Genomic DNA, 27,990 nt, shown 5'->3' on the forward strand with positions numbered 1-27,990 from the left:
TGACAGCTAGACTAATGGATCCTATAAGTCACTCATTTATTTACTATTTATTGAACACCTACTATATGCCAGATATGAAACTCAAAAGCAGACAGTCACAGACTTTCTTCATAGACCCTAGTTTTTTGATGGGCAGAATGTTTTAAAATCCTAAAAATTTACGTAACATTTCTATAGTATTTGAACTAGCAATTGCATTTCTAGGCCAAAATAATGACGTGCATCTTTGTACATTTACAAAGAAATATATTCACTATATGTTATCAAGTATAAAAAATAAGCTAAAAAGTTCATGTACATTTATGGACACCTAAACATAGAGAAGGTGTGGGGTATATTACACATGTTAATCATGACAAATGGAGTGAGTATAAAGTAGTAATAAGGTGCTTACTTAGTTCCTTAAATCCCACTGCCTGGATTCAAATCCTGGCTCCACCCATTTGTAGCTGGAGTAATCTGAACTATATACTACTTAACCCCTAAATCTCTTAGTCTCTTCCTTTATAAAATGAGTATAATAATAGTAAATATTCAGAGGCTTGTTGTGAGTATTAAATGCGGTAAGACACATAAAGGGCTTAGAATAGTGCTCAGCTCATAGGAAGCATTTAAGGCTTTGCAATTATTATTCATGTACTAGGGTAGTGAATTAGGGGTAATTTTTATTTTCTTACTTTTGCTTATTCACATTTTCTAAAGTTGCTACATGGTGCCCGTTTTTTGATTCAGCTGACTTGGTTGAAGCTCTCCAAGTCATGATAAGAAAACATATTACTTAAAATCTCTTGCAAAACAGAAGAAATAGATATGATGCGTGTTCATTTTTCTGATTTTTATTAGAATTTTTCTTTCAGAAAGCAAATGTTCCTATGTTATCCCTGCTTAGATCCAGCAAAATTTGGTATTATTTTGTCTTCATTCAATAATAAATATTTATAGAGGGCCTACCATGTGCCCCTTACTCTGCAGTGAGGGTCCTGAGGATACAATAGTCATAGTCTCTGTCGATAGGAGATGAGGTTTTCTCTCCATGATTAGCATCTAATCCTGTAACATTAGTCTAGAAAGTTTGATTACTAGTAAATCACTCAAAGCTCTACCTTCATGTTTTGGAAACAGAATGGTGGACTCATTTTGTGCCTTCCCCATCATCAACCTTGGCTTGCACTTACGACCCATGACCTCCTCTTCCATGGGGCTTTTGAAAGAAAATGGTGAGTCACACTGCTTAAGTGTGGTAGCAACACAGTGACTTTCATTATTTTGTATTCATTTAAAATGCAAAGTCAAACAGCTAGTATTGAACAGTCATTTCCTTTATATTTCATTTCAAATAATGTGTCACAAGACAGAGATTTCAGAAACAACCACTAATAACTAATTTTCAGCTCCTTTATTTGAACTTTAGAGATTGGATTTTTTTTAATGTTGCAAATATTGAAGGTTTTAGGAAATTATAAGGATAAATTCTTATAATTTTAAATGTCTCTCTATAGTTGAGTTTTTGTTGTTTTAAAAAAATACGTATTTCTTCAAAAGAAAATATAGATGACCCTCTAATGTCCCGTAAGTGTGATTGAGCAACTCTCTGGAACTTGGTGAGCTATGTGATGACCTTGGGAGCTGTTGATTCAAATAAACTATTTTGTAGTTTTCCCTCTTTTGAACTTGTTACTCATGTTCTTGAGCTTCAGGCTGTCATTAAGAGAAAACTCTTCTTGTAGAGTGGGACTTTGATTGATTTTGGAATACATTTTTGAAAATTTGCAGAATAAACTCCTCCTTGGGTTCTCAAGGCACTCTTGTTTAAAATTTCCTTTATCCATCTACAATTTTACCAGCCTTTATTTGTTTGGATTATTATAGAAGGAATTTAAACATCAACTGGAGGCTCATCACATTTTTATTAATCGAACCAATATTCATCCAAACTATTACTGTTTGTGAATATAATGTCAGAATCTTGAACACATACAATAGGTCTATTTAAAATTTTTGCTTGTTATATTTGTCCATAGCTTAAATTCTTTTAAGGCTTGATCAGGTAATTTGAAGCCCCAGGGTAGTAGAATAATGTGTGGGTCTCAGCTGAGTCTAGCATTAAGTATGTATGTGAAGAGGTAGGTGCTGTCAAAAATTCCTCATATGGTATAGGGTCCAGTGGGTGAAATAGTTTTAATAGATAACAGTCTTAAAATCTGATAACCCTAGGGACTTCCCTGGTGGTCCAGTGGTAAAGAATCTGCCTTCCAATGCAGGGGACACGGGTTTGGTCCCTGGTCGGCGAACTAAGATCCCACATGCTGCAGGGTGACTAAGCCTGCGCGTCACAACTACTGAGCTCTTGTGCCTCAACTAGAGAGCCTGCGTGCTGCAAACTACAGAGCCCACATGCTCTGGAGCCCGTGTGCCACAACTAGAGAGAGAAAACCCACACACTGCAACTAGAGAGAAGCCCGCCCGCTGCAACGAAGAGCCCACATGCCTCAACGAAATTCCTGCGTGCCACAACTAAGACCCGATGTAGCCCAAAATATATATAAATAAATAAAATAAACAAATAAAATATTAAAAAAAAAACCCCCCGATGACCCTGAAAGCTGAGGTTTACAGCCCTTAACTACGATGTAGTGAAAGTTCTACTAATTGTGTGACATTTAGAGTTTATTCAGGATCATCCTAAGCGTTGATGAAAGCCTCTATTTTCAAATACCATCCACCTCAGGTAAATCACATGTGTCTTTCCCTTGTGGAGGAGCCTATTAGCCCATTGAAGTGTTTGATAATTCTCATGGCTTTAGTTTGAAAGTAGATATGTGAGTCTTCTTTCTCTGTATATGTGGAGCTTACTATACAGGAGCTTGTCCACTGTTTGTTTAGTGCTAAAGATAAAAGACCTTTCTTCTAAAATATTTGTTGAGAGAATCCCAGTTACTAGCTATAGATTATTGTGAAATTGTGACTTGAAGGCTGGCACCTACATGATGTGTTTTGAGATTTGCTAAACGTTCTAGCTGTGCAAAAATGTTCTGCTGAAATATCTGAAATATTTACTAATAGAACTATAGCTTCATGAAAGCTAAAGAATTCATATACTTATCACAGTGACTAGCACATATTGGGCATTAATAAACATTTGTTAAATGAATGTATGAATGAATGAAGATAAATTGAAAGGAGAATTCACTCAAATGGAATATACTTCTGTATGTATCTATGTGTCTGTTTCTACACAGTAAGCTAAAACTTGATAACTGATAAAAGAAAAAAGAATATGGGAAAATAAAATACAATAATAACAGTGGTGAATATAAACATGCAAAAGAATAACACTGGACACTATCTTTTTTTAGTTCTGGTTTATGCTGATTATATGTAGACTGCACAGATACCATAAAAATAAGTAAAATGTTATGCAGTGTACTTTACATGATTTAAAACCAAATTGTTGGGCAGATTATTAGTTTTATGATGTAAGTCTCTGAATACTCATAAACCTCATGGGAAATTTAAAGTTAAACAGGCTAAAAAGTATAAAAAATGGCAGTAAAAATCATTATTTCCAAATGCTACAGGGTAGCTATTCTTTTTTCCTTAAAATGAAAGGTATTTTTAATCAAATAAGAATGGGAATTTCATCACTGCTTTGTTGTATGTGAGGTTTTTGTTTTATTTTGTTTTGTTTTAAGCTAAACTGCTCTTTTATAATTGCAACATTTAAAAAAATAAGGGCAGAAATATCTGAGGGCCTGTGGCCAGAAACTTATTTTATGTAAGCTACTAGTAAAATGTGAAAAATGTTGATTTTCTTTTTGAATAACCTAGGTGTGGTCCTGGCTTTGTGTCTTGGGTGAAGAAATAATGAATATATTTTTTATGCTTGCAAATTTTTTAGTTCATTTTAAGGCTATAGTCTAAAAATTTGTACAACAAAGTCTTTTCTCCACATGTTATTGTAACTCTGTTTAGTTTAGTAAGTTACAGCTTCACTGAATGTCTGAAACAGCCACTGAGGTCTGTTTAATAACAGAATGTTGCTTAAATTGTGAGAGAATATAGATCTTGTGGTTTTCTCTGGGGTGTTTGGTAATTTACTGGGCTCTTAAAGTTGCCCAATTTTTTTTTAGGATAAATAAATTATTCTTATTAAAGGAAAAAGGAAAGGAAATTAGAACATAGGAATTAAGACAAAGTCATGATTTCTATCCATTTGACATATAGTATATAATAATAATATATTTATAATATTATATATGTAAATGTATGTACCTTATACTGCTTGAAGCCTTGCCTTTTAAGGCAGTATAGCACAGTGATTAAGAGTGAAGGCACTGGAGTTATTGTAGTTACTCTAATGAGGTTAGAATTCTGACCCTGACAGTTTCTAGCTGGGAAACCTCATTCAAGTTAATCACTCTGTGACTCAGTTTCCTCATTGGTTAAATTGGGAATAATAACAATACCTACCTAAAGTTTTTTTGATAATGCTTGTAAAGTGTATAACATACATCCTAGTACTTAATAAATTGAGCTGTAATTCTTAGCTACAGTTCCCTTGATATACATAGTAAAGCATGATAGACTTGAAAAGGATTTGACCTCCTAAAGGACATATTACTAGAAGCACAAGACACACCTCATTACAACATTGCCTTACACTATCAAAGCACTGAACTCAGGAAGTGAGGTTTATGGTTATTGTGTAAACACAATCATGGCAGCCTTTCCTGGATTCAACTATTTTTGCCATTGTCATTGTTCGCATTCTGTTCTAGACCTTGACTCTTCCTGTTTGCCCTCCTATTTCAGTGAATTTGGAAGGTCATTCTTTTTTTTTTTTTTTAATTAATTAATTAATTAATTAATTTTTGGCTGCGTTGGGTCTTCGTTTCTGTGCGAGGGCTTTTTCTAGTTGCGGCAAGTGGGGGCCACTCTTCATCGCGGTGCGCGGGCCTCTCACTATCGTGGCCTCTCTTGTTGCGGAGCACAGGCTCCAGACGCGCAGGCTCAGTAGTTGTGGCTCACGGGCCTAGTTGCTCCGCGGCATGTGGGATCTTCCCAGACCAGGGCTCGAACCCGTGTCCCCTGCATTAGCAGGCAGATTCTCAACCACTGCGCCACCAGGGAAGCCCTGGAAGGTCATTCTTAAACTGATATTCCTCAAGCACCCCTTTCACTGGTGATTTTTCTCCCCATCTTTATGATTCTAAGGGACTAGGCCCATGGTAGAAACTCTTTAACAGACTTTTTCAAAGAGAGTTCTAGGAAGGTGGCCATGTGTCAAAGAAGCCCACGTTGCTCTCCATAAGAACCAGTTCTCTGTGTGGCCTGGTGCAGATCCTTTCAGTTCTCTGTCATCCTCAAGGAAAGAATGAAACTGCCCTCAAAGAAAGGGATGAAAGGTTAGAAAATGTCCTTTTCCTGTATGGCTGCTTCTCAGATATTAAAACCTCTCTACATAATCATTGGCAGGAGAGAAGAGGACCAATCCCCCCAGACTCTGCTCTTGGCAAGATTTCTTACCTCTCCGTACTTGCTAGGTTCACAGCCTTGAGACCCTCAGGATGAATCTTATTAAATATGTCCTTTAACTCCGTCTACATTAGTCTCCACAAGACACCAAGGACTTCCAGGTCACCTCTTATCATCAAAACCCCACTATCTATATAATTCTTTCTTTTCTGACTTTATCCCTCACCCTTCCCACCTCTGAAACCTATTTACTGTTCTCCTTGAACTGCTAGCCAGTAGCCAGCAAAAATCCTGAATCCTTAACCTCTTCTAAGTGTTCCCTTCACCTTCTTGGTCTAGTTGAAATCTGTGCTCTGTCCCCAACCCTCAGGACATTTATTTCTCTGCTGCTCTCTTAAGAGGTGATGGTCTTCTCTCCCTTTCATGCTTCATGTCTCTGGGACTAGAGATGGGGAGGTGACCTCCTTATTCCTCATGCTGTTTCTGGACCATTCTCCCTCCCTCTTCGCTAAATCTCCCAGCTTTGAATATCATGTCATCAAATGATATCCTTCATTACCTCTCCTTCCTACTGTAATCTATTGGTTTGTATCCATTCCCTCATATCGTAAAGAATTTAGCCCCTGGATCCTTGTAACTTTCACTAGCTCTAGTCTTGTAATAACTCTTTGTGATTTTTGGTATCCAAATAAATAAGCTCTCTAACTCATTGGCTTCTTGATTCCTTGAGCTCTTCTCCTCCAATGAGTTTGCTGCCTGTCATACTATATACATATATATATATATATACATATACACAAATATATATATATATATATATTCTCTGAGAGTTATGGCCTAGAGACCTTTGAAATACTTCCAAAATCTCATTTTGAAGAGCACCACCAGTCAACCAGACTACCTTCTAAACTCCAACATTTTTTTTTAACTCCCACTGGGTGTCTGGGGGCCCCCAGTGTTCATAGGCCTGGAGATTAATTTTTGAATTTTTTCTTGAGCTATACTCATTCTCTTGGTAATTTTATCTAATCCATAGCTTTAACTACCATTTATATGCAGATGACTCCAAATTTATATCTCCAGCCTGGTCATTCTCCTCAATTCCAGCTCACATTCAAATGCTTAATCAACATTTCTGCCTGGGCTTTTATTAGGCATTTTGAACTTAACATGTCTGACTCAGGAACTTTGTACATGTTGTTTTCTGCCTGGAAAGCTCTTTACCTTAGATGTCACAGCATCACTCCATTACCAATTCTGGGCTTTGTCCAGATGCCTTCAGATCAGTGAAGCCATCCCTGACCAGCCTATTATAGTAGCAACTATACCCCCCACCCAGCCCCATTTACCAGTCCTGCTTTATTTTGATCTCTAACACTTAAGTCCTTAGGACATATTGCCTATTTTACTTATCTGGTTTTGTCTACTCCTGCTAGAATGTAATCTCCATGAATGCAGATAGTTTTGACTAATTAATTCATTAATAAATCCCTTGGACCCAGAATCATTCCTGGAACATAGGAAGTGCTCACTATATTTTGTTGGATGAATGAAGGTACTGCTATTTTATTTTCTAAAAGAGTGGTAACAATTTTCATGTTTATTTTTTCTATTCAATGAGGAAAGTTATCTAATTTATTAGAATAAATATTTTCACCAATGGAGCTCAAATATGTTGTTGTCATTTTTTTTTTTTTTTTAAAGTAATAACTAGGGTTATGACTTATAACATTATACCAGAACATATAAGATTTTTAGAAATTTCATGTAATGTCTGAAACATTTATATTAACATATTTCCATACAAATAACCCAATGAAAGTTTAGTATTAGTTGTTTTGTTTGTTTGTTTATACTGCAGGTTCTTATTAGTCATCCATTTTATACACATCAGTGTATACATGTCAATCCCAATCGCCCAATTCAGCACACCACTAGCCCCGCCCCACCGCAGTTTTCCCCCCTTGGTGTCCATATGTCTGTTCTCTACATCTGTGTCTCAACTTCTGCCCTGCAAACCGGCTCATCTGTACCATTTTTCTAGGTTCCACATACATGCGTTAATATACAATATTTGTTTTTCTCTTTCTGACTTACTTCACTCTGTATGACAGTCTCTAGATCCATCCACATCTCAACAAATGACTCAATTTCGTTCCTTTTTATGGCTGAGTAATATTCCATTGTATATATGTACCACAACTTCTTTATCCATTCGTCTGTTGACGGGCATTTAGGTTGCTTCCATGACCTGGCTATTGTAAATAGTGCTGCAATGAACATTCGGGTGCAAGTGTCTTTTTGAATTAAGGTTTTCTCTGGGTATATGCCCAGTAGTGGGATTGCTGGGTCATATGGTAATTCTATTTTTAGTTTTTTAAGGAACCTCCATATTGTTCTCCATAGTGGCTGTATCAATTTACATTCCCACCAACAGTGCAAGAGGGTTCCCTTTTCTCCACACCCTCTCCAGCATTTGTTGTTTGTAGATTTTCTGATGATGCCCATTCTAACTGGTGTGAGGTGATACCTCATTGTAGTTTTGATTTGCATTTCTCTAATAATTAGTGATGTTGAGCATCTTTTCATGTGCTTCGTGGCCGTCTGTATGTCTTCTTTGGAGAAATGTCTATTTAGGTCTTCTGCCCATTTTTGGATTGGGGTGTTTGTTTCTTTAATATTGAGCTGAATGAGCTGTTTATATATTTTGGAGATTAATCCTTTGTCCGTTGATTCGTTTGCAAATATTTTCTCCCATTCTGAGGGTTGTCTTTTCGTCTTGTTTATGGTTTCCTTTGCTGTGCAAAAGCTTTGAAGTTTCATTAGGTCCCATTTGTTTATTTTTGTTTTTATTTCCATTACTCTAGGAGGTGGATCAAAAAAGATCTTGCTGTGATTTATGTCAAAGAGTGTTCTTCCTATGTTTTCCTCTAAGAGTTTTATAGTGTCCAGTCTTACATTTAGGTCTCTAATCCATTTTGAGTTTATTTTTGTGTATGGTGTTAGGGAGTATTCTAATTTCATTCTTTTACATGTAGCTGTCCAGTTTTCCCAGCACCACTTATTGAAGAGACTGTCTTTTCTCCATCGTATATCTTTGCCTCCTTTGTCATAGATTAGTTGACCATAGGTGCGTGGGTTTATCTCTGGGCTTTCTATCTTGTTCCATTGATCTATGTTTCTGTTTTTGTGCCAGTACCATATTGTCTTGATTACTGTAGCTTTGTAGTATAGTCTGAAGTCAGGGAGTCTGATTCCTCCAGCTCCGTTTTTTTCCCTCAAGACTGCTTTTGCTATTCGGGGTCTTTTGTGTCTCCATACAAATTTTAAGATGATTTGTTCTAGCTCCGTAAAAAATGCCATTGGTAATTTGATAGGGATTGCATTGAATCTGTACATTGCTTTGGGTAGTATAGTCATTTTCACAATGTTGATTCTTCCAATCCAAGAACATGGTATATCTCTCCATCTGTTGGTATCATCTTTAATTTCTTTCATCAGTATCTTATAGTTTTCTGCATACAGGTCTTTTGTCTCCCTAGGTAGGTTTATTCCTAGGTATTTTATTCTTTTTGTTGCAATGGTAAATGGGAGTGTTTCCATAATTTCTCTTTCAGATTTTTCACCATTAGTGTATAGGAATGCAAGAGATTTCTGTGCATTAATTTTGTATCCTGCAACTTTACCATATTCATTAATTAGCTCTAGCAGTTTTCTGGTGGCAGTTTTAGGATTCTCTATGTATAGTATCATGTCATCTGCAAACAGTGACAGTTTTACTTCTTCTTTTCCAATTTGTATTCCTTTTATTTCTTTTTCTTCTCTGATTGCCGTGGCTAGGACTTCCAGAACTATGTTGAATAATAGTGGTGAGAGTGGACATCCTTGTCTCGTTCCTGATCTTAGAGGAAATGCTTTCAGTTTTTCACCGTTGAGAATGATGTTTGCTGTGGGTTTGTCATATATGGCCTTTATTATGTTGAGGTAGGTTCCCTCTATGCCCACTTTCTGGAGAGTTTTTATCATAAATGGGTGTTGAATTTTGTCAAAAGCTTTTTCTGCATCTATTGAGATGATCATATGGTTTTTATTCTTCAATTTGTTAATATGGTGTATCACATTGATTGATTTGCGTATATTGAAGAATCCTTGCATCCCTGGGATAAATCCCACTTGATCGTGGTGTATGATCCTTTTAATGTGTTGTTGGATTCTGTTTGCTAGTATTTTGTTGAGGATTTTTGCATCTATATTCATCAGTGATATTGGTCTGTAATTTTCTTTTTTTGTAGTGTCTTTGTCTGGTTTTGGTATCAGGGTGATGGTGGCCTCATAGAATGAGTTTGGGAGTGTTCCTTCCTCTGCAATTTTTTGGAAGAGTTTGAGAAGGATAGGTGTTAGCTCTTCTCTAAATGTTTGATAGAATTCACCTGTGAAGCCATCTGGTCCTGGACTTTTGTTTGTTGGAAGATTTTTAATCACAGTTTCAATTTCATTACTTGTGATTGGTCTGTTCATATTTTCTGCTTCTTCCTGGTTCAGTCTTGGAAGGTTATACCTTTCTAAGAATTTGTCCATTTCTTCCAGGTTGTCCATTTTATTGGCATAAAGTTGCTTGTAGTAGTCTCTTAGGATGCTTTGTATTTCTGCAGTGTCTGTTGTAACTTCTCCTTTTTCATTTCTGATTTTATTGATTTGAGTCCTCTCCCTCTTTTTCTTGATGAGTCTGGCTAATGGCTTATCAATTTTGTTTATCTTCTCAAAGAACCAGCTTTTAGTTTTATTGATCTTTGCTATTGTTTTCTTTGTTTCTATTTCATTTATTTCTGCTCTGATCTTTATGATTTCTTTCCTTCTGCTAACTTTGGGTTTTGTTTGTTCTTCTTTCTCTAGTTTCTTTAGGTGTAATGTTAGATTGTTTACTTGAGATTTTTCTTGTTTCTTGAGGTAGGCTTGTATAGCTATAAACTTCCCTCTTAGAACTGCTTTTGCAGCATCCCATAGGTTTTGGGTTGTCGTGTTTTCATTGTCATTTGTCTCTAGGTATTTTTTGATTTCCTCTTTGATTTCTTCAGTAATCTCTTGGTTATTTAGTAACGTATTGTTTAGCCTCCATGTGTTTGTGTTTTTTGCGCTTTTTCCCCTGTAATTCATTTCTAATCTCATAGCGTTGTGGTCAGAAAAGATGCTTGATATGATTTCAATTTTCTTGAATTTACTGAGGCTTGATTTGTGACCCAAGATGTGATCTATCCTGGAGAATGTTCCGTGCGCACTTGAGAAGAACGTGTAATCTGCTGTTTTTGGATGGAATGTCCTATAAATATCAATTAAATCTATCTGGTCTATTGTGTCATTTAAAGCTTCTGTTTCCTTATTTATTTTCATTTTGGATGATCTGTCCATTGGTGTAAGTGAGGTGTTAAAGTCCCCCACTATTATTGTGTTACTATCAATTTCCTCTTTTATAGCTGTTAGCAATTGCCTTATGTAATGAGGTGCTCCTATGTTGGGTGCATATATATTTATAATTGTTATATCTTCTTCTTGGATTGATCCCTTGATCATTATGTAGTGTCCTTCCTTGTCTCTTGTAACATTCTTTATTTTAAAGTCTATTTTATCTGATATGAGTATAGCTACTCCAGCTTTCTTTTGATTTCCATTTGCATGGAATATCTTTTTCCATCCCCTCACTTTCAGTCTGTATGTGTCCCTAGGTCTGCAGTGGGTCTCTTGTAGACAGCATATATATGGGTCTTGTTTTTGTATCCATTCAGCAAGCCTGTGTCTTTTGGCTGGAGCATTTAATCCATTCACGTTTAAGGTAATTATCGATATGTATGTTCCTATGACCATTTTCTTAATTGTTTTGGGTTTGTTTTTGTAGGTCCTTTTCTTCTCTTGTGTTTCCCACTTAGAGAAGTTCCTTTAACATTTGTTGTAGAGCTGGTTTGGTGGTGCTGAATTCTCTTAGCTTTTGCTTGTCTGTAAAGCTTTTGATTTCTCCATCAAATCTAAATGAGATCCTTGCCGGGTAGAGTAATCTTGGTTGTAGGTTCTTCCCTTTCATCACTTTAAGTATATCATGCCACTCCCTTCTGGCTTGTAGAGTTTCTGCTGAGAAATCAGCTGTTAACCTTATGGGAGTTCCCTTGTATGTTATTTGTCGTTTTTCCCTTGCTGCTTTCAATAATTTTTCTTTGTCTTTAATTTTTGCCACTTTGATTACTATGTGTCTCGGCGTGCTTCTCCTTGGGTTTATCCTGTATGGGACTCTCTGCGCTTCCTGAACTTGGGTGGCTATTTCCTTTCCCGTGTTAGGGAAGTTTTCGACTATAATCTCTTCAAATATTTTCTCTGCTCCTTTCTCTCTCTCTTCTCCTTCTGGGACCCCTATAATACGAATGTTGTTGCGTTTAATGTTGTCCCAGAGGTCTCTTAGGCTGTCTTCATTTCTTTTCATTCTTTTTTCTTTAGTCTGTTCCGCAGCAGTGAATTCCACCATTCTGTCTTCCAGGTCACTTATCCGTTCTTCTGCCTCAGTTATTCTACTATTGATTCCTTCTAGTGTAGTTTTCATTTCAGTTATTGTATTGGTCATCTCTGTTTGTTTGTTCTTTAATTCTTCTAGGTCTTTGTTAATCATTTCTTGCATCTTCTCAATCTTTGCCTCCATTCTTATTCCAAGGTCCTGGATCATCTTCACTATCATTATTCTGAATTCTTTTTCTGGAAGGTTGCCTATCTCCACTTCATTTAGTTGTTTTTCTGGGGTTTTTTCTTGTTCCTTCATCTGGTATATAGCCCTCTGCCTTTTCATCTTGTCTATCTTTCTGTAAATGTGGTTTCTGTTCCACAGGCTGCAGGACTGTAGTTTTTCTTGCTTCTGCTGTCTGCCCTCTGGTGGTTGAGGCTATCTAAGAGGCTTGATGGGAGGCTCTGGAGGTGGGTAGAGCTGACTGTTGCTGTGGCGGTCAGAGCTCTGTAAAACTTTAATCCACTTGACTGTTGCTGGGTGGGGCTGGGTTCCCTCCCTGTTGGTTGTTTTGCCTGAGGCAACCCAACACTGGAGCCTACCCGGGCTCTTTGGTGGGGCTAATGGCAGACTCTGGGAGGGCTCACGCCAAGGAGTACTTCCCAGAACCTCCACTGCCAGTGTCCTTGTCCCCACGGTGAAACAGAGCCAGCCCCCGCCTCTGCAGGAGACCCCCCAACACCAGCAGTTATGTCTGGTTCAGTCTCCCCCAGGGTCACTGCTCCTTCCCCTGGGTCCCAATGCACACACTATTTTGTGTACGCCCTCCAAGAGTGGGTTCTCTGTTTCCCCCAGTCCTGTCGAAGTCCTGCAATCAATTCCCACTAGGCTTCAAAGTCTGATTCTCTATGAATTCCTCCTCCCGTTGCCGGACCCCCAGGTTGGGAAGCCTGACGTGGGGCTCAGAATGTTCACTCCAGTGGGTGGACTTCTGTGGTATAAGTGCTCGCCAGTCTGTGAGTCACCCACCCAGCAGTTATGGGATTTGATTTTACTCTGATTGCGCCCCTCCTACCGTCTCACTGTGGCTTCTCCTCTGTCCTTGGACGTGGGGTATCCTCCTTGGTGAAGTCCAGTGTCTTCCTGTCGATGATTGTCTAGCAGCCAGTTGTGATTCTGGTGTTCTCGCAAGAGGGAGTGAGAGCACGTCCTTCTACTCCGCCATCTTGGTTAATCTCTGTTGTTGTCATTTTGAATAAAAAAATTACAGCTAGAAAAAATACAGCTCTCTGTGTGTGCGTGTGTGCACTTATGTTTCTGAGCATGTCGTGAACAACCATGTAAGGAAAGACTTCTGGGTACAGAACACCTAAAATTGCTAGTTAAATATTAAAAAAATAACTTTGGTAACCTGGCTGAACTGCCAGGAAAGGACAAAAATAATAAAAGCAGAAAATATAAGAAAGCCTGATTCCATAGGGGTTTAATGTTCCTTAGAGTAATTTGTTTTTTAGGGCTCATACTTATTCCTGGTGGCCTAGAACTTTCCTAGTTTAAAAAAAAAAAAACTGGCATCACTTTTCTCTGTCTTGCTGTCTGTCTATCTATCTATCTATCTACGTATCTATCAGCATTTTTTGTACATGCATGTATTTGTTGTCTGGCCTCAGGTATCTAGAATTAGATTAATAGAAATTATTGTTTCATGATGCATTATCATCACCTGTCCATGAATTGCCCTCTTTAATTTATTTTCTGTATTATTTAGTATTATCATGAACACAAATAAAATCATCCCTCAGCCCAAAAACTATAACATTGACAGAAACTATCATCTACTGTGTGCCTCTTGCAAATTCTATCCCCTTGCTTCCGCCCCAGATTTGGAGGAATTCTGTTATGCTCTTGGTACTAATCCTTTGTTAATTATATTGTGGCTAGTCTTTTCACTTTATTTAAGGTGTCTTTGATAAACAAATAATATTGATTTAAATACAGTAAAATTTAGCAAAAATCTTATCCTTTCCGGGATAATAAAAGGACTATGAAGCACTTTAGATTTGCTCTTCCTCCGTTTTGAATTTCTTACTATCAATTTCCATTATTTCAAATTTCTCTTTTTTTAAACTTTAATCCCACAAGCCACGCCATAATTATTATTAATTATTAAAGATAATGTTTATTTAGATATACCTGCCTCCAGGCAGATTAAGAATTGAGAAAAACAGAAATTTTTAGAATGAAATACAGATGAACATGAAATATCCTTCCTTTTATTTAGGCCTTCTTAGAACTCTCAATAATATTTTATAATATTCTGCATTTTAAAAAAAGATTTATTTCTATGCATTTGATGTTTTTGATGCTATTTTAAATGGTGTCTAAAATTTTATTTTATCTCCACCCCCTTTTCTGGAATATAGAAATACAGTTGATCTTTTTGCACGGACCTTATATATTTATGGCTTTTATAAATTAACTTACTACTTCTAGTAGTTTATCTGGTTTATATGTTGATCATTTTAGACTTTCTATATACACAATCATGTTGTCCATGAATGATGACAGTTTTTGTTCTTTTCTTCCTATTCTAGAGCTTTTATTTATTTTTTCTTACCTTATTGTGGTAGTGAACACCTCCTGCACTATGTAAAATAGAAGTGGTGAGAAGCTTTCTTGTCTCATTTCCTATCTCAGAAGGAATTATTATATATGTTAGCATTAAGTATAATGTATTATGTTTGTTATAGACTCTCCTTATTATACTAAAAATTTCCTAGGTTGCTAAGAGTTTATCATGAATCGATGTTGTACTTCATCAAATGATTTTCTTTTTACCTCTTAAGATGATTGTATGATTTCTCTCATTTGTTCTTTTTTTAAATAAATTTATTTATTTTATTTATTTATTTTTGGCTGCGTTGGGTCTTCGTTGCTGCGCGCAGGCTTTCTCTAGTTGCGGTGAGCGGGGGCTACTCTTTGTTGCGGTGTGTCGGCTTCTCATTGTGGTGGCTTATCATGTTGCAGAGCACAGGCCCTAGGCCCGCGGGCTTCAGCAGTTGTGGTACGCAGGCTCAGTAGTTGTGGCTCACGGGCTTTAGAGTGCAGGCTCAGTAGTTGTGGCGCACGGGCTTAGTTGCTCCGCAGCATGTGGGATCTTCCCGGACCAGGGCTCGAACCCGTGTCCCCTGCACTGGCAGGCGGATTCTTAACCACTGCACTACCAGGGAAGCCCCTCATTTGTTCTTTTAATGTAGTGAATTATACTCATTGGTTTTCAGATGTTAAACTAATCTTCAACCCTGGAATAAACCTAATATGAATTCAATTTGCTAATATTCTTTTGAGGGTTTTTTCATTTTATTGAAGAGAGAAATGACCTGTAATTTTGCTTGTTTTCATCTTCTTTCAGTTTTAGTAAGTTATGTTTATAATGATATTCTAAATTGTCAAAAGCATTGCCATAAAGTTGTCCACAGTAACGTTTGTACTGATGTCTTCTTTTTAATTTTTGGTATTAATTATTTAGGCGCTCTCTCTCTCTCTCTCTCTCTCTCTCCCTCCCCCTCCTCCTTCCTCCCTGTTTCTCTTTGGTCAGTTTTGCTAAAGTCAGTCAACTTTATTGTTTTCTTTTTTATTTAAACCAAATTTTTAGCTTTGTCAAATTTCTCTATAGTGCACTGCTGTCTATTTCATGAATTTCTATTAATAGCTATATTTTCCTGATCTTCATGCTGTTGTCAGCTCTGACTGAGCACATTGAGACCCTAATATTTGTTATTTGGTTTTACTTCAGCATTTACTCATAACAATGAACACTTTCTAAATTCTGTTATATATGGTATTGTTATCTAATAAGTATGACGCAGTCTTCTCTCAGTAAAATGGATGAGTTTTTTGAGGACATCAGTCCTTCTTTAAAAATAGCTGCAAAAAAAAAAAAAAAAAAATAGCCGATAGAAAGTGGAAGACACATGAGATCTCAAAAAATGTTTTATAAATAGTCCTCGTTCCCCTGTGAAGATTGCTTAAAATGAAACCCTCGCAATTAGACTCATATTAAGATCAATAGCAAATTTTTAGTTTTCATTTCTTTTTGTTATAAAAATACATATAATCATATTAAAGAACATTTGGAGAAAAGAAAAAACTTGTCCATTAGTGCCACCACCCTCTCCATGATTAACAACTTGGTTTATTTCCTTCCAATTTTGTTCCGTTTGCATCTTTTTAAAACCTAGTGGCTATACAAGTTTTGATTTTTTTCTAATTAAGTCTAATAATTTCCTTTCATTAATTGGATATAAATGTCCATTTCATTTTTTCCCAGTGATTGTAAGAGAATTCTCCTCCACGTACCCGGGTAGCAAACTCTCCAGCTTCTTCACCTGCCTGCCCCTCCAGGGCTTACTCAGTGTACTAGTTAGCTTGGGCTGCCACAACAAAATACTATGCATTCGGTGGCTTAAACAACAGACGTATTTTCTCACAGTTCCGGAGGCTGGAGGTCTGAGATCAGGGTGCCAGCATGATTGGGTTCTAATGGGAGCTCTCTTCCTGACTTGCAGCCTTGTAGCTGTTTTCTCACCTGGCCTTTCCTCAAACCATACATTCAAAGAGAGAGAAGTCTCTGGTCTTTTCCTATCCACTAATCACATCATGAGGGCCGCACACTTATGATCTCATCTAAACCTAATTATCTCCCAAACATGCCATGTCCGAATACCGTCTCATTGGTGGGCAGGGCTTCAACACATAGGTTTTGTGGGGACACAGTTCAGTTCGTGGCACTCAGTATCAGAGGAGGAAAAGACATGTTCTTTGTTCCTGCCTTCTGACACTGTGTGAAGGCAGCTGAAGGAAGAAAGGGAGGGAGGGAGGGAGGGAGTCTCAACTCATTTCGGAAGTGGAAAATAGATTTTTTAAAGTAACAAAATCTAAGATAGTAAAATCTCTAAATAGATTGTTTTATGCAAGTTTCCACTATATCACAACAGGTGGAGTGGGAGGTAGTTGATGCTTGTCTTGTGTACATTTATTTATTTATTTATTTTATTGAAGTATAGTTAATGCACAATGTTGCGTTAGTTTCAAGTGATTCAGTTATACAAATATGTATATATACACACACACATATATATTCTTTTTCAGATTCTTTTTCATTATAGGTTATTATAAGATATTGAATGTAGTTCCCGGTGCTATACAGTAGGTCCTTGTTGTTTACCTATTTTATATATAGTCCTGTGTATATGTTAATCCCAAACTCCTAATTTATACCCCCCCACCCCACTATCCCCTTTGGTAACCACAAGTTTTTCTATGTCTGTGAGTCGCCTTGTGTACATTTAGACTGTTGATAGTTGCCCTTTTAATTCTGTCCTTACCTATCTCCCCAAATTCTACTGTAATCATTAAGTACCTTCTCATAAATACTTTCATTTATTAGTGCAATTTCAGTTATTACTTTATACCAAGGTGCTTACAAAAGTGATTTGAAAAAGTGAAATTTAAGATATTTAAAATATTCTAATTATTTTTTGCCACAATGGCTACTCAAAATATTAACTGAAGGATAGGTGTTTATAATAAAATAATAGAACAAATTTCTTTTTAATATAATAATATACTAGTAATAAGTTTCTTTTTATATGTTATCTCCTTGGTTCTGATGGGATTTTCAGGAATGGCCAGTCTGACTTTTCTCATCTTTCAGGTGAAGAAACTAAATATCAAGAAGCTTGCAACTAGCTCAAGTCTCACCAGTACCAGGCTTCTGATTCTCAGTTCTTGTTCCATTTTACTGTTTTGCTTTATAGATGTTCATATTGTCTTATATGTAGCAATGAATATTTTGCTCTATAACTCTAAAATTAGGATATTTTAAAGCTGTATTTCAAGGCAGAACAGAATGATTCAATATACGATGAGCTTATAAAATGACTATTTTGTGGTACATTTAATGTTATGAACTGGAAGCTCGTGTAAATTTGTATGATTTTTGAATCAGTTTTAGTCCATCTGATCCCATACAGTCTAAATTTTGTGTTTCTTACTACTCTACATATTTTTTTAAATTGCATTTTCAGTCAATCTTAAAAGTTCATCAATGATGTTACTGCATCTGCCTTTATATTGAATTACAAAATTGGTTTTTATTGCTTTTTCAGTATGTAACAGTATAATAGGAAAGATAGCTGTCTTGTATGATTCCCCACTGCTCATGTTAACAGACATTTCATAAAAGCACAAGTGTTTTATTGTCTGAAAACACAACTTGCCTCATCTTTTTTAGGAAAATGTGAAAAATATTTTTAATGTACCAAATTCTAAACAACCAAAAATTTTCATGCTGGGAGAATGCATGCTATGATATTAAAAGTGTTCAGGAAATCTCTAAGAGATACTTGTGGGGTGTAAAAACTGTTTTTGATCCATTACAAGCATGCTTGTGTCTTGAATCCAGGTATTTCTCTGTTCACCATACGCTCTGTCAGGAAAAGAAGAATGAATATGCTTTAGCTAATTTTAGGCCAATTTTTAAAATCTCAAGAGATATTGGATATATAGTCAATAAATATTGATGGTGGGAGGAAGATGTATTCCACAGTGAATTACATATATTTCTTATTCAAACAATCTCAAAATATAGTTGATTCACATATGAAATTTCTTATTCAAAATAATCTTGAGATATAACCTATACTTTTAAAATTACAGATAGGCAATTCGTTTATATATCCTGAAGTAAGATTGAGAGAATATCTTTTGGCCAGTGATGTACAGTAGAAATAAAATTTGAGAATTTTATAATTTATAATTTTACAATTTTTTATAATTGTAAATTTTATAATTTACAATATTTACACTTATAATTTACAATTTTCTAGTAGCCACATTAAATAAGTAAAGAGAAGCAGCTGAAAGAAATTTTAAACACACTTTTTATTTAACCTAAAGCATATGTACAAAATTTATCATTTCAATATGTAATCAGTATGAAAAATTATTAACATATTTAACATCCTTTTTTTTCTTACTAAGTCTTTGAAATCTTGTGCATAATTTAACACACTGTACATCTCAATTTATACTAGCCACATTTCAAGTGCTCATGGTCACATTGTTACCATACTGACAGCACAGCCTTGGATTCGGGGCTGCACCAGATCTCGGTCACTCATTTCTGTGATAATGCTTGGCACATAGTAAATGGACAGTAAATGTTTTAAAAAAGAGAAAAAGGAAGCAACGAAAGGTAATAGGATAAATTTATAGTCAGATAGAGCCATGTGTATACCCACTTACTCGCCGGATGCCCTTGGTTTGGGTATTTACTCTTCCTAACCTCAGTGTCCTTTTGTAGGAATGAGATATTTGTATCTGCCTTTCAGAATTATTGCGAAAGTGTTGAAGTATCATAAGCTGAGCACCTGGTTGGTTCCCTTTCATCCCATTTCTTTTCTGAAATCTGAATTAAGTCACATATTAGATGACTTAATCTATTTGTATCCACTTTTATTAGATCTTATTCATTACCCCACCAAACATAGTACTTTTTTTCAGTTACATGTGAGTGGAAAGGAAGAAGCTAGAATCAAAGAGTAGGAGGTTCTTGGCATCAGAAGTGGAGCCAAGGACAATTACGTTCAGTTGCTTAGCATGCTGTGGAATTAATTGCCTGTGATCTTAATTATAAATAATTTATAAAACGGCCTTTAAACACGGAGGCCTACATTTAGATATAGGAACAATTCTGGTAAATCAGTTTCAGCCTGACAGCCAATTTAAAATGTTAATGACACCATCACTTCAGATGTTCTCACTTCCCTTCTGCTCAGGCCTGACCCAGGGCTCTGGGACTTGCAGAAGGAAATAGAAGGGCTCACACACATGCAATGTACGCAATATAAGGAAATAGAAGGGCTCACACACACACATGTACGCAATATAACCTACAGGCAGAAATGAACAGAAAACATTATATGTATGTTGTGGGGCTGGCTTCATGGGTATGCGACCCTTCAGTCACATAGGACTCCACCCTCAGAGGGGGTAAGTGCTTGGGGCTTAATGCTCTGTGGTTGCCATTGTGAAATTCTTAATAATTTTACCTTTAAAATTGTGGTTTGTGAGTGAGTCTGATAGGATAATGGAACATGCACTGGAAGCTTGGAGCCTTGGTTCCCAGTTGGTTCCACCTCCTGGCCTCTTCTCTGTCCACCGGGATGGGGTCTTGACCACCCGCTTCCAGGTTCCAGTCCAGTGACTGCAGCCACCCTCTGCCCTGGATGTGGGTCTGGATGCAGGAGCAAGAAAGGTCCCATGGGTGTACGCATCCCGCACACCTATGTGGGTCTGCGCTTGCCCAGCCAGTGTCCTCATGCTCAAGGGAGCACATTAAATAGCAAATAAAACCACACCATGACAGACCGAGAGAGACCGCTGAATAAATGAAAACCTGGTATGATGTGCTGAAGAATTATGCAGTTACACAGTTAATCCTGTGTAAGCACTCTGCAGCTCATAAAATAGAACACTGTCAGTGCGCAGTAGTCACCCCTCCCCCACCATTTCTCTTCCCGCTAAGAACACTCTTATTCACCCCTCAGAGTTAACCACTAGCTTTAGTTTTGTGTTAATAGTGTCTGTGCTTTTCTCTCTAGTTCTACCATCCAGAGTGATGGTGAATTATTTGTACATATTTTTAAAATTTATGTAAATTAAATCATACTGCATGTATTTTCTGTGCCTTACCTGTTTTGGTCCACATTACTTATAAAATTTGTCCATGCTGCTAAATATTACTGTAGTTTGTTATTTCCACTGCTGTACAGTATACCATTTTAGGAATATATCATGAAGTTTTCAGTCTATTCTTGATGCACGTTGAGCTGTTTTCACTTTAGGACTGTTATGAACCATACTGTGTATGTCTCCTGGTGTGCATGTGTAAGACTTCCTCTAGGGTTTATACCAAGGAGAGAATTTTCTGGTTCATGGATTATGTATACCTTCAACTTCTCAATAATGTCAACCTATATTACAAGATTAGTACTAATTCACATTTACACTTGCAGAGAATGAATATTCCCATTGTTTCACAACCTCTTCAGGTCTTAGAATTGTTAAACACATAAATTTGTGCCAATCAGTTGGGATTCAGTGTTTTAAAAATTGTTTACTTTAATTTGCATTTCTCTGATTTTTTATGAGATTGAGCATTCTTAACATATGCTTCTTGGCCATGTGGATTTCCTCTTTTAAAAAATCTTGTTTAGTTGCTTCTTTTCCAATTTTCTTTTGAGTGTCTTTCTTATTAAGTTGTAAAAACTCTCTGTAAAATTTTATAAACTGCAACTTTGTCAATTGCATGTGTTGAAAAAATTTCTCCAGCTCCATGGTTTGTCCTTTTTTTTTTTAACATCTTTATTGGAGTATAATTGCTTTACAATGGTGTGTTAGTTTCTGCTTTACATGGTTTGTCTTTATATACTCTTTTATGGTGTCTCTTGATAAGTAGAAATGAAAATTATCAATGTTTCCATTATGACTATTTCTTTTTGTATCTTGTCTTTAAAACGTGAAATTCTTTGCTACCTAAGGATCATTTAATTAATGTCCCTTATTATCTTCTAAACTATTTATTGCTTTTATGTATATATTTAGGTTTTTAAGCATATTGGAGGTGATTTTTGCGCAAGGTGTGAGAGAAGGATCGAGTTTTATTCCCTCCTCATTCTCCCCCACTCCCCTGTCATAGAGACCCTCAATTGTCCTAGAAATGTTTACTGAAAAATCCCTTCATTACCTAGTGGTCTTCAGGGCCACCTCTGCCATATAAATGTCCACATATGCATAGGTATGTTTCTGTGCTCTTTTTCTGTTCCATCAATTTGTTTGTCTAGCCTTGGAAGAGTACTACTACACTCTCCTAATTACCATATATTTATAATAAATCTTTTGTCTAATTTTCTAGTTGTTTGTGACAGGAGGTCAATTCCCATAGCAGTTAATATTTCATGAGTAGAAGACATATTTTCTTTATACATAACTATGACTCCCTCCCGTGAACAATAACGGAATTTGTATGTATATATTTATTCTTCCCTCCTTTCTCTTTAACCCACCACCAGATTTTGTTAGATATGTGTTTTTCTCTTACTCTATACCTTATACTTTAAATATACCTCTTTTTGATCATGCAGTTTACCAATTCCAAATGATACTTTTCCCCCTTGACTATAAATGATGTTGAAATCGGCTACTCACATCATTTACCAACTTCTTTTCCCTCTTAAAATTTCAGTTAGTTATTTATTAGTTGTGTCATCTAGGCTAGGATAAAAATCTTATGTCACACTCATTTTTCTTGAGTAATTTGTAGACATTTCTCCACTGTCTTTTAGCTTGGGGCTTTGCTTCTCATAGGCGTATTGTTCTTTGGCCTGGCTATTCAAAAGATTCTTTAATTCTGCATTCTAATAATGTTTCTGAGATATGTTTCGATAGGCATCAAACTGAGACAGTTTTTTTTCCTGACATAAAGTATGTCCTTCAATTTGAAGATCATAATTTTACTTTATTTTGGTAATTGCTCCTGAAACTATGTCCTTAATATATTTTTATTGTATTATTTTTTTTTTGAACATCTTTATTGGAGTATAATTGCTTTACAGTGGTGTGTTAGTTTCTGCTTTATAACAAAGTGAATCAGTTATACATATACATATGTTCCCATATCTTTTCCCTCTTGCATCTCCCTCCCTCCCACCCTCCCTATCCTACCCCTCTAAGTGGTCACAAAGCACCGAGCTGATCTCCGTGTGCTATGCGGTTGCTTCCCACTAGCTATCTATTTTACATTTGGTAGTGTATATATGTCTATGCCACTCTCTCACCCTGTCACATCTTACCCCTCCCCCTCCCCATATCCGCAAGTCCATTCTCTAGTAGGTCTGTGTCTTTATTCCCATCTTGCCACTAGGTTCTTCATGACCTTTATTTTCCCTTAGATTCCATATATATGTGTTAGCATACTGTATTTGTTTTTCTCTTTCTGACTTACTTCACTCTGTATGACAGACTCTAACTCCATCCACCTCATTACAAATACCTCCATTTCATTTCTTTTTATGGCTGAGTAATATTCCATTGTATATATGTGCCACATCTTCTTTATCCATTCATCCGATGATGGACACTTAGGTTGCTTCCATGTCCTGGCTACTGTAAATAGAGCTGCAATGAACATTTTGGTACATGACTCTTTTTGAATTATGGTTTTCTCAGGGTATATGCCCAGTAGTGGGATTGCTGGGTCATATGATAGTTCTATTTTTAGTTTTTTAAGGAACCTCCATACTGTTCTCCATAGTGGCTGTATCAATTTACATTCCCACCAATAGTGCAAGAGTGTTCCCTTTTCTCCACACCCTCTCCAGCATTGATTGTTTCTAGATTTTTTGACGATGGCCATTCTGACCGGTGTGAGATGATATCTCATTGTAGTTTTGATTTGCATTTCTCTGATGATTAATGATGTTGAGCATTCTTTCATGTGTCTGTTGGCAATCTGTATATCTTCTTTGGAGAAATGTCTATTTAGGTCTTCTGCCCATTTTTGGATTGGGTTGTCTGTTTTTTTGTTATTGAGCTGCATGAGCTGCTTGTAAATCTTGGAGATTAATCCTTTGTCAGTTGCTTCATTTGCAAATATTTTCTCCCATTCTGAGGGTTGTCTTTTGGTCTTGTTGATGGTTTCCTTTGCTGTGCAAAAGCTTTAAAGTTTCATTAGGTCCCATTTGTTTATTTTTGTTTTTATTTCCATCTCTCTAGGAGGTGGGTCAAAAAGGATCTTGCTGTGATTTATGTCATAGAATGCTCTGCCTATGTTTTCTTCTTAGAGTTTGATAGTGTCTGGCCTTACACTTAGGTCTTTAATCCATTTTGAGTTTATTTTTGTGTGTGGTGTCAGGGAGTGTTCTAATTTCATACTTTTACATGTATCTGTCCAATTTTCCCAGCACCACTTATTGAAGAGGCTGTCTTTTCTCCACTGTATATGCTTGCCTCCTTTATCAAAGATAAGGTGACCATATGTGCGTGGGTTTATCTCTGGGCTTTCTATCCTGTTCCATTGATCTATATTTCTGTTTTTGTGCCAGTACCAAACTGTCTTGATTACTGTAGCTTTATAATATAGTCTGAAGCCAGGGAGCCTGATTCCTCCAGCTCCATTTTTCGTTCTCAAGATTGCTTTGGCTATTCGGGGTCTTTTGTGTTTCCATACAAATTGTGAAATTTTTTGTTCTACTTCTGTGAAAAAGGCCAGTGGTAGTTTGATAGGGATTGCATTGAATCTGTAGATTGCTTTGGGTAGTAGAGTCATTTTCACAATGTTGATTCTTCCAATCCAAGAACATGGTATATCTCTCCATCTATTTGTATCATCTTTAATTTCTTTCATCAGTGTCTTATAATTTTCTGCATACAGGTCTTTTGTCTCCTTAGGTAGGTTTATTCCTAGATATTTTATTCTTTTTGTTGCAATGGTAAACGGGAGTGTTTTCTTAATTTCACTTTCAGATTTTTCGTCATTAATGTATAGAAATGCAAGAGATTTCTGTGCATTAATTTTGTATCCTGCTACTTTACCAAATTCATTGATTAGCTCTAGTAGTTTTCTGGTAGCATCTTTAGGATTCTCTATGTATAGTATCATGTCATCTGCAAACAGTGACAGCTTTACTTCTTCTTCTCCGATTTGGATTCCTTTTATTTCTTTTTCGTCTCTGATTGCTGTGGCTAACACTTCCAAAACTATGTTGAATAATAGTGGTGAGAGTGGGCAACCTTGTCTTGTTCCTGATCTTAGTGGAAATGGTTTCAGTTTTTCACCATTGAGGACAATGTTGGCTGTGGGTTTGTCATATATGGCCTTTATTATGTTGAGGAAAGTTCCCTCTATGCCTACTTTCTGCAGGGTTTTTTTCATAAATGGGTGTTGAATTTTGTCGAAAGCTTTCTCTGCATCTATTGAGATGATCATATGGTTTTTCTCCATCAATTTGTTAATATGGTGTATCACGTTGATTGATTTGCTTATATTGAAGAATCCTTGCATTCCTGGGATAAACCCCACTTGATCATGGTGTATGATCCTTTTAATGTGCTGTTGGATTCTGTTTGCTAGTATTTTGTTCAGGATTTTTGCATCTATGTTCATCAGTGATATTGGCCTGTAGTTTTCTTTCTTTGTGACATCTTTGTCTGGTTTTGGTATCAGGGTGATGGTGGCCTCGTAGAATGAGTTTGGGAGTGTTCCTCCCTCTGCAATATTTTGGAAGAGTTTGAGAAGGATAGGTGTTAGCTCTTCTCTAAATGTTTGATAGAATTCGCCTGTGAAGCCATCTGGTCCTGGGCTTTTGTTTGTTGGAAGATTTTTAATCACAGTTTCAATTTCAGTGCTTGTGATTGGTCTGTTCATATTTTCTATTTCTTCCTGGTTCAGTCTCGGCAGGTTGTGCATTTCTAAGAATCTGTCCATTTCTTCCAGGTTGTCCATTTTATTGGCATAGAGTTGCTTGTAGTAATCTCTCACGATCATTTGTATTTCTGCAGTGTCAGTGGTTACTTCTTCTTTTTCATTTCTAATTCTATTGATTTGAGTCTTCTCCCTTTTTCTCTTGATAAGTCTGGCTAATGGCTTATCAATTTTGTTTATCTTCTCAAAGAACCAACTTTTAGTTTCACTGATTTTTGCTATTGTTTCCTTCATTTCTTTTTCATTTATTTCTGATCTGATCTTTATGATTTCTTTCCTTCTGCTAGCTTTGGGGTTTTTTTGTTCTTCTTTCTCTAATTGCTTCAGGTGCAAGGTTAGGTTGTTTATTCGAGATGTTTCCTGTTTCTTGAGGTAGGCTTGTATTGCTATAAACTTCCCTCTTAGCACTGCTTTTGCTGCGTCCCATAGGTTTTGGGTCGTCGTGTCTCCATTGTCATTTGTTTCTAGGTATTTTTTGATTTCCCATTTGATTTCTTCAGTGATCACTTCGTTATTAAGTAGTGTATTGTGTAGCCTCCATGTGTTTGTATTTTTTACAGATCTTTTCCTGTAATTGATATCTAGTCTCATAGCATTGTGGTCGGAAAAGATACTTGATACGATTTCAATTTTCTTAAATTAACCAAGGCTTGATTTGTGACCCAAGATATGATCTATCCTGGAGAATGTTCCATGAGCACTTGAGAAACATGTGTATTCTGTTGTTTTTGGGTGGAATGTCCTATAAATATCAATTAAGTCCATCTTGTTTAATGTATCATTTAAAGCTTGTGTTTCCTTATTTATTTTCATTTTGGATGATCTGTCCATTGGTGAAAGTGGGGTGTTAAAGTCCTACTATGATTGTGTTGCTGTCGATTTCCCCTTTTATGGCTGTTAGTATTTGCCTTATGTATTGAGGTGCTCCTATGTTGGGTGCATAAACATTTACAATTGTTATACCTTCCTCTTGGATCGATCCCTTGATCATTATATAGTGTCCTTCTTTGTCTCTTGTAATAGTCTTTATTTTAAAGTCTATTTTGTCTGATATGAGAATTGCTACTCCAACTTTCTTTTGATTTCCGTTTGCATGGAATATCTTTTTCCATCCCCTCACTTTCAGTCTGTATGTGTCTCTAGGTCTGAAGTGGGTCTCTTGTAGACAGCATATATATGGGTCTTGTTTTTGTATTCATTCAGCCAGTCTGTGTCTTTTGGTGGGAGCATTTAGTCCATTTACGTTTAAGGTAATTATCGATATGTATTTTCCTATTCCCATTTTCTTAAATGTTTTGGGTTTGTTATTGTTGGTGTTTTCCTTCTCTTGTGTTGCTTGCCTAGAGAAGTTCCTTTAACATTTGTTGTAAAGCTGGTTTGGTGGTGCTGGACTCTCTCAGCTTTTGCTTGTCTGTAAAGGTTTTAATTTCTCCATCAAATCTGAATGAGATCCTTGCTGGGTAGAGTAATCTTGGTTGTAGGTTTTTCTCCTTCATCACTTTAAGTATATCCTGCCACTCCCTTCTGGCTTGCAGAGTTTCTGCTGAAAGATCAGCTGTTAACCTTATGGGGATTCCCTTGTGTGTTATTTGTTGTTTTTCCCTTGCTGCTTTTAATATGTTTTCTTTATATTTAATTTTTGAGAGTTTGATTAATATGTGTCTTGGCGTGTTTCTCCTTGGATTTATCCTGTATGGGACTCTCTGTGCTTCCAGGACTTGATTAACTATTTCCTTTCCCATATTAGGGAAGTTTTCAACTATAATCTCTTCAAATATTTTCTCAGTCCCTTTCTTTTTCTCTTCTTCTTCTGGGACCCCTATAATTCAAATGTTGGTGCGTTTAATGTTGTCCCAGAGGTCTCTGAGACTGTCCTCAGTTCTTTTCATTCTTTTTTCTTTATTCTGCTCTGCAGTAGTTATTTCCACCATTTTATCTTCCAGGTCACTTATCCGTTCTTCTGCCTCAGTTATTCTGCTATTGATCCCATCTAGAGTATTTTTAATTTCATTTATTGTGTTTTTCATCATTGCTTGGTTCCTCTTTAGTTCTTCTACGTCCTTGTTAAATGTTTCTTGCATTTTGTCTATTCTATTTCCAAGATTTTGGATCATCCTTACTATAATTATTCTGAATTCTTTTTCAGGTAGACTACCTGTTTCCTCTTCATTTGTTAGGTCTGGTGTGTTTTGACCCTGCTCCTTCATCTGTTGTGTGTTTTTCTGTCTTCTCATTTTGCTTATCTTACTGTGTTTGGGGTCTCCTTTTCACAGGCTGCAGGTTCATAGTTCGCGTTGTTTTTGGTATCTGTCCCCAGTGGCTAAGGTTGGTTCAGTGGGTTGTGTAGGCTTCCTGGTGGAGGGAACTAGTGCCTGTGTTCTGGTGGATGAGGCTGGATCTTGTCTTTCTGGTGGGCACGTCCACGTCTGGTGGTTTGTTTTGGGGTGTCTGTGGCCTTATTATGATTTTAGGCAGCCTCTCTGCTAATGGA

The 27,990-nt window shown here is 36.6% G+C and overlaps 1 protein-coding gene across 1 annotated transcript in view; it reads left to right on the plus strand.

The window, feature by feature from the left end:
- The window catches only part of IQCM (IQ motif containing M), a 483,123-nt gene that overhangs the window by 152,362 nt on the left and 302,771 nt on the right, over nucleotides 1-27,990 (plus strand). Inside the window, exon 6 of the mRNA XM_061191607.1 lies at nucleotides 4,325-4,345. Within this exon, the coding sequence (XP_061047590.1) occupies nucleotides 4,325-4,345 (21 nt within the window). The remainder of the gene's footprint in view (nucleotides 1-4,324; nucleotides 4,346-27,990) is intronic.

Source organism: Eubalaena glacialis, chromosome 5 (assembly GCF_028564815.1).
Source record: "Eubalaena glacialis isolate mEubGla1 chromosome 5, mEubGla1.1.hap2.+ XY, whole genome shotgun sequence".
NCBI lineage: Eukaryota > Metazoa > Chordata > Mammalia > Artiodactyla > Balaenidae > Eubalaena > Eubalaena glacialis.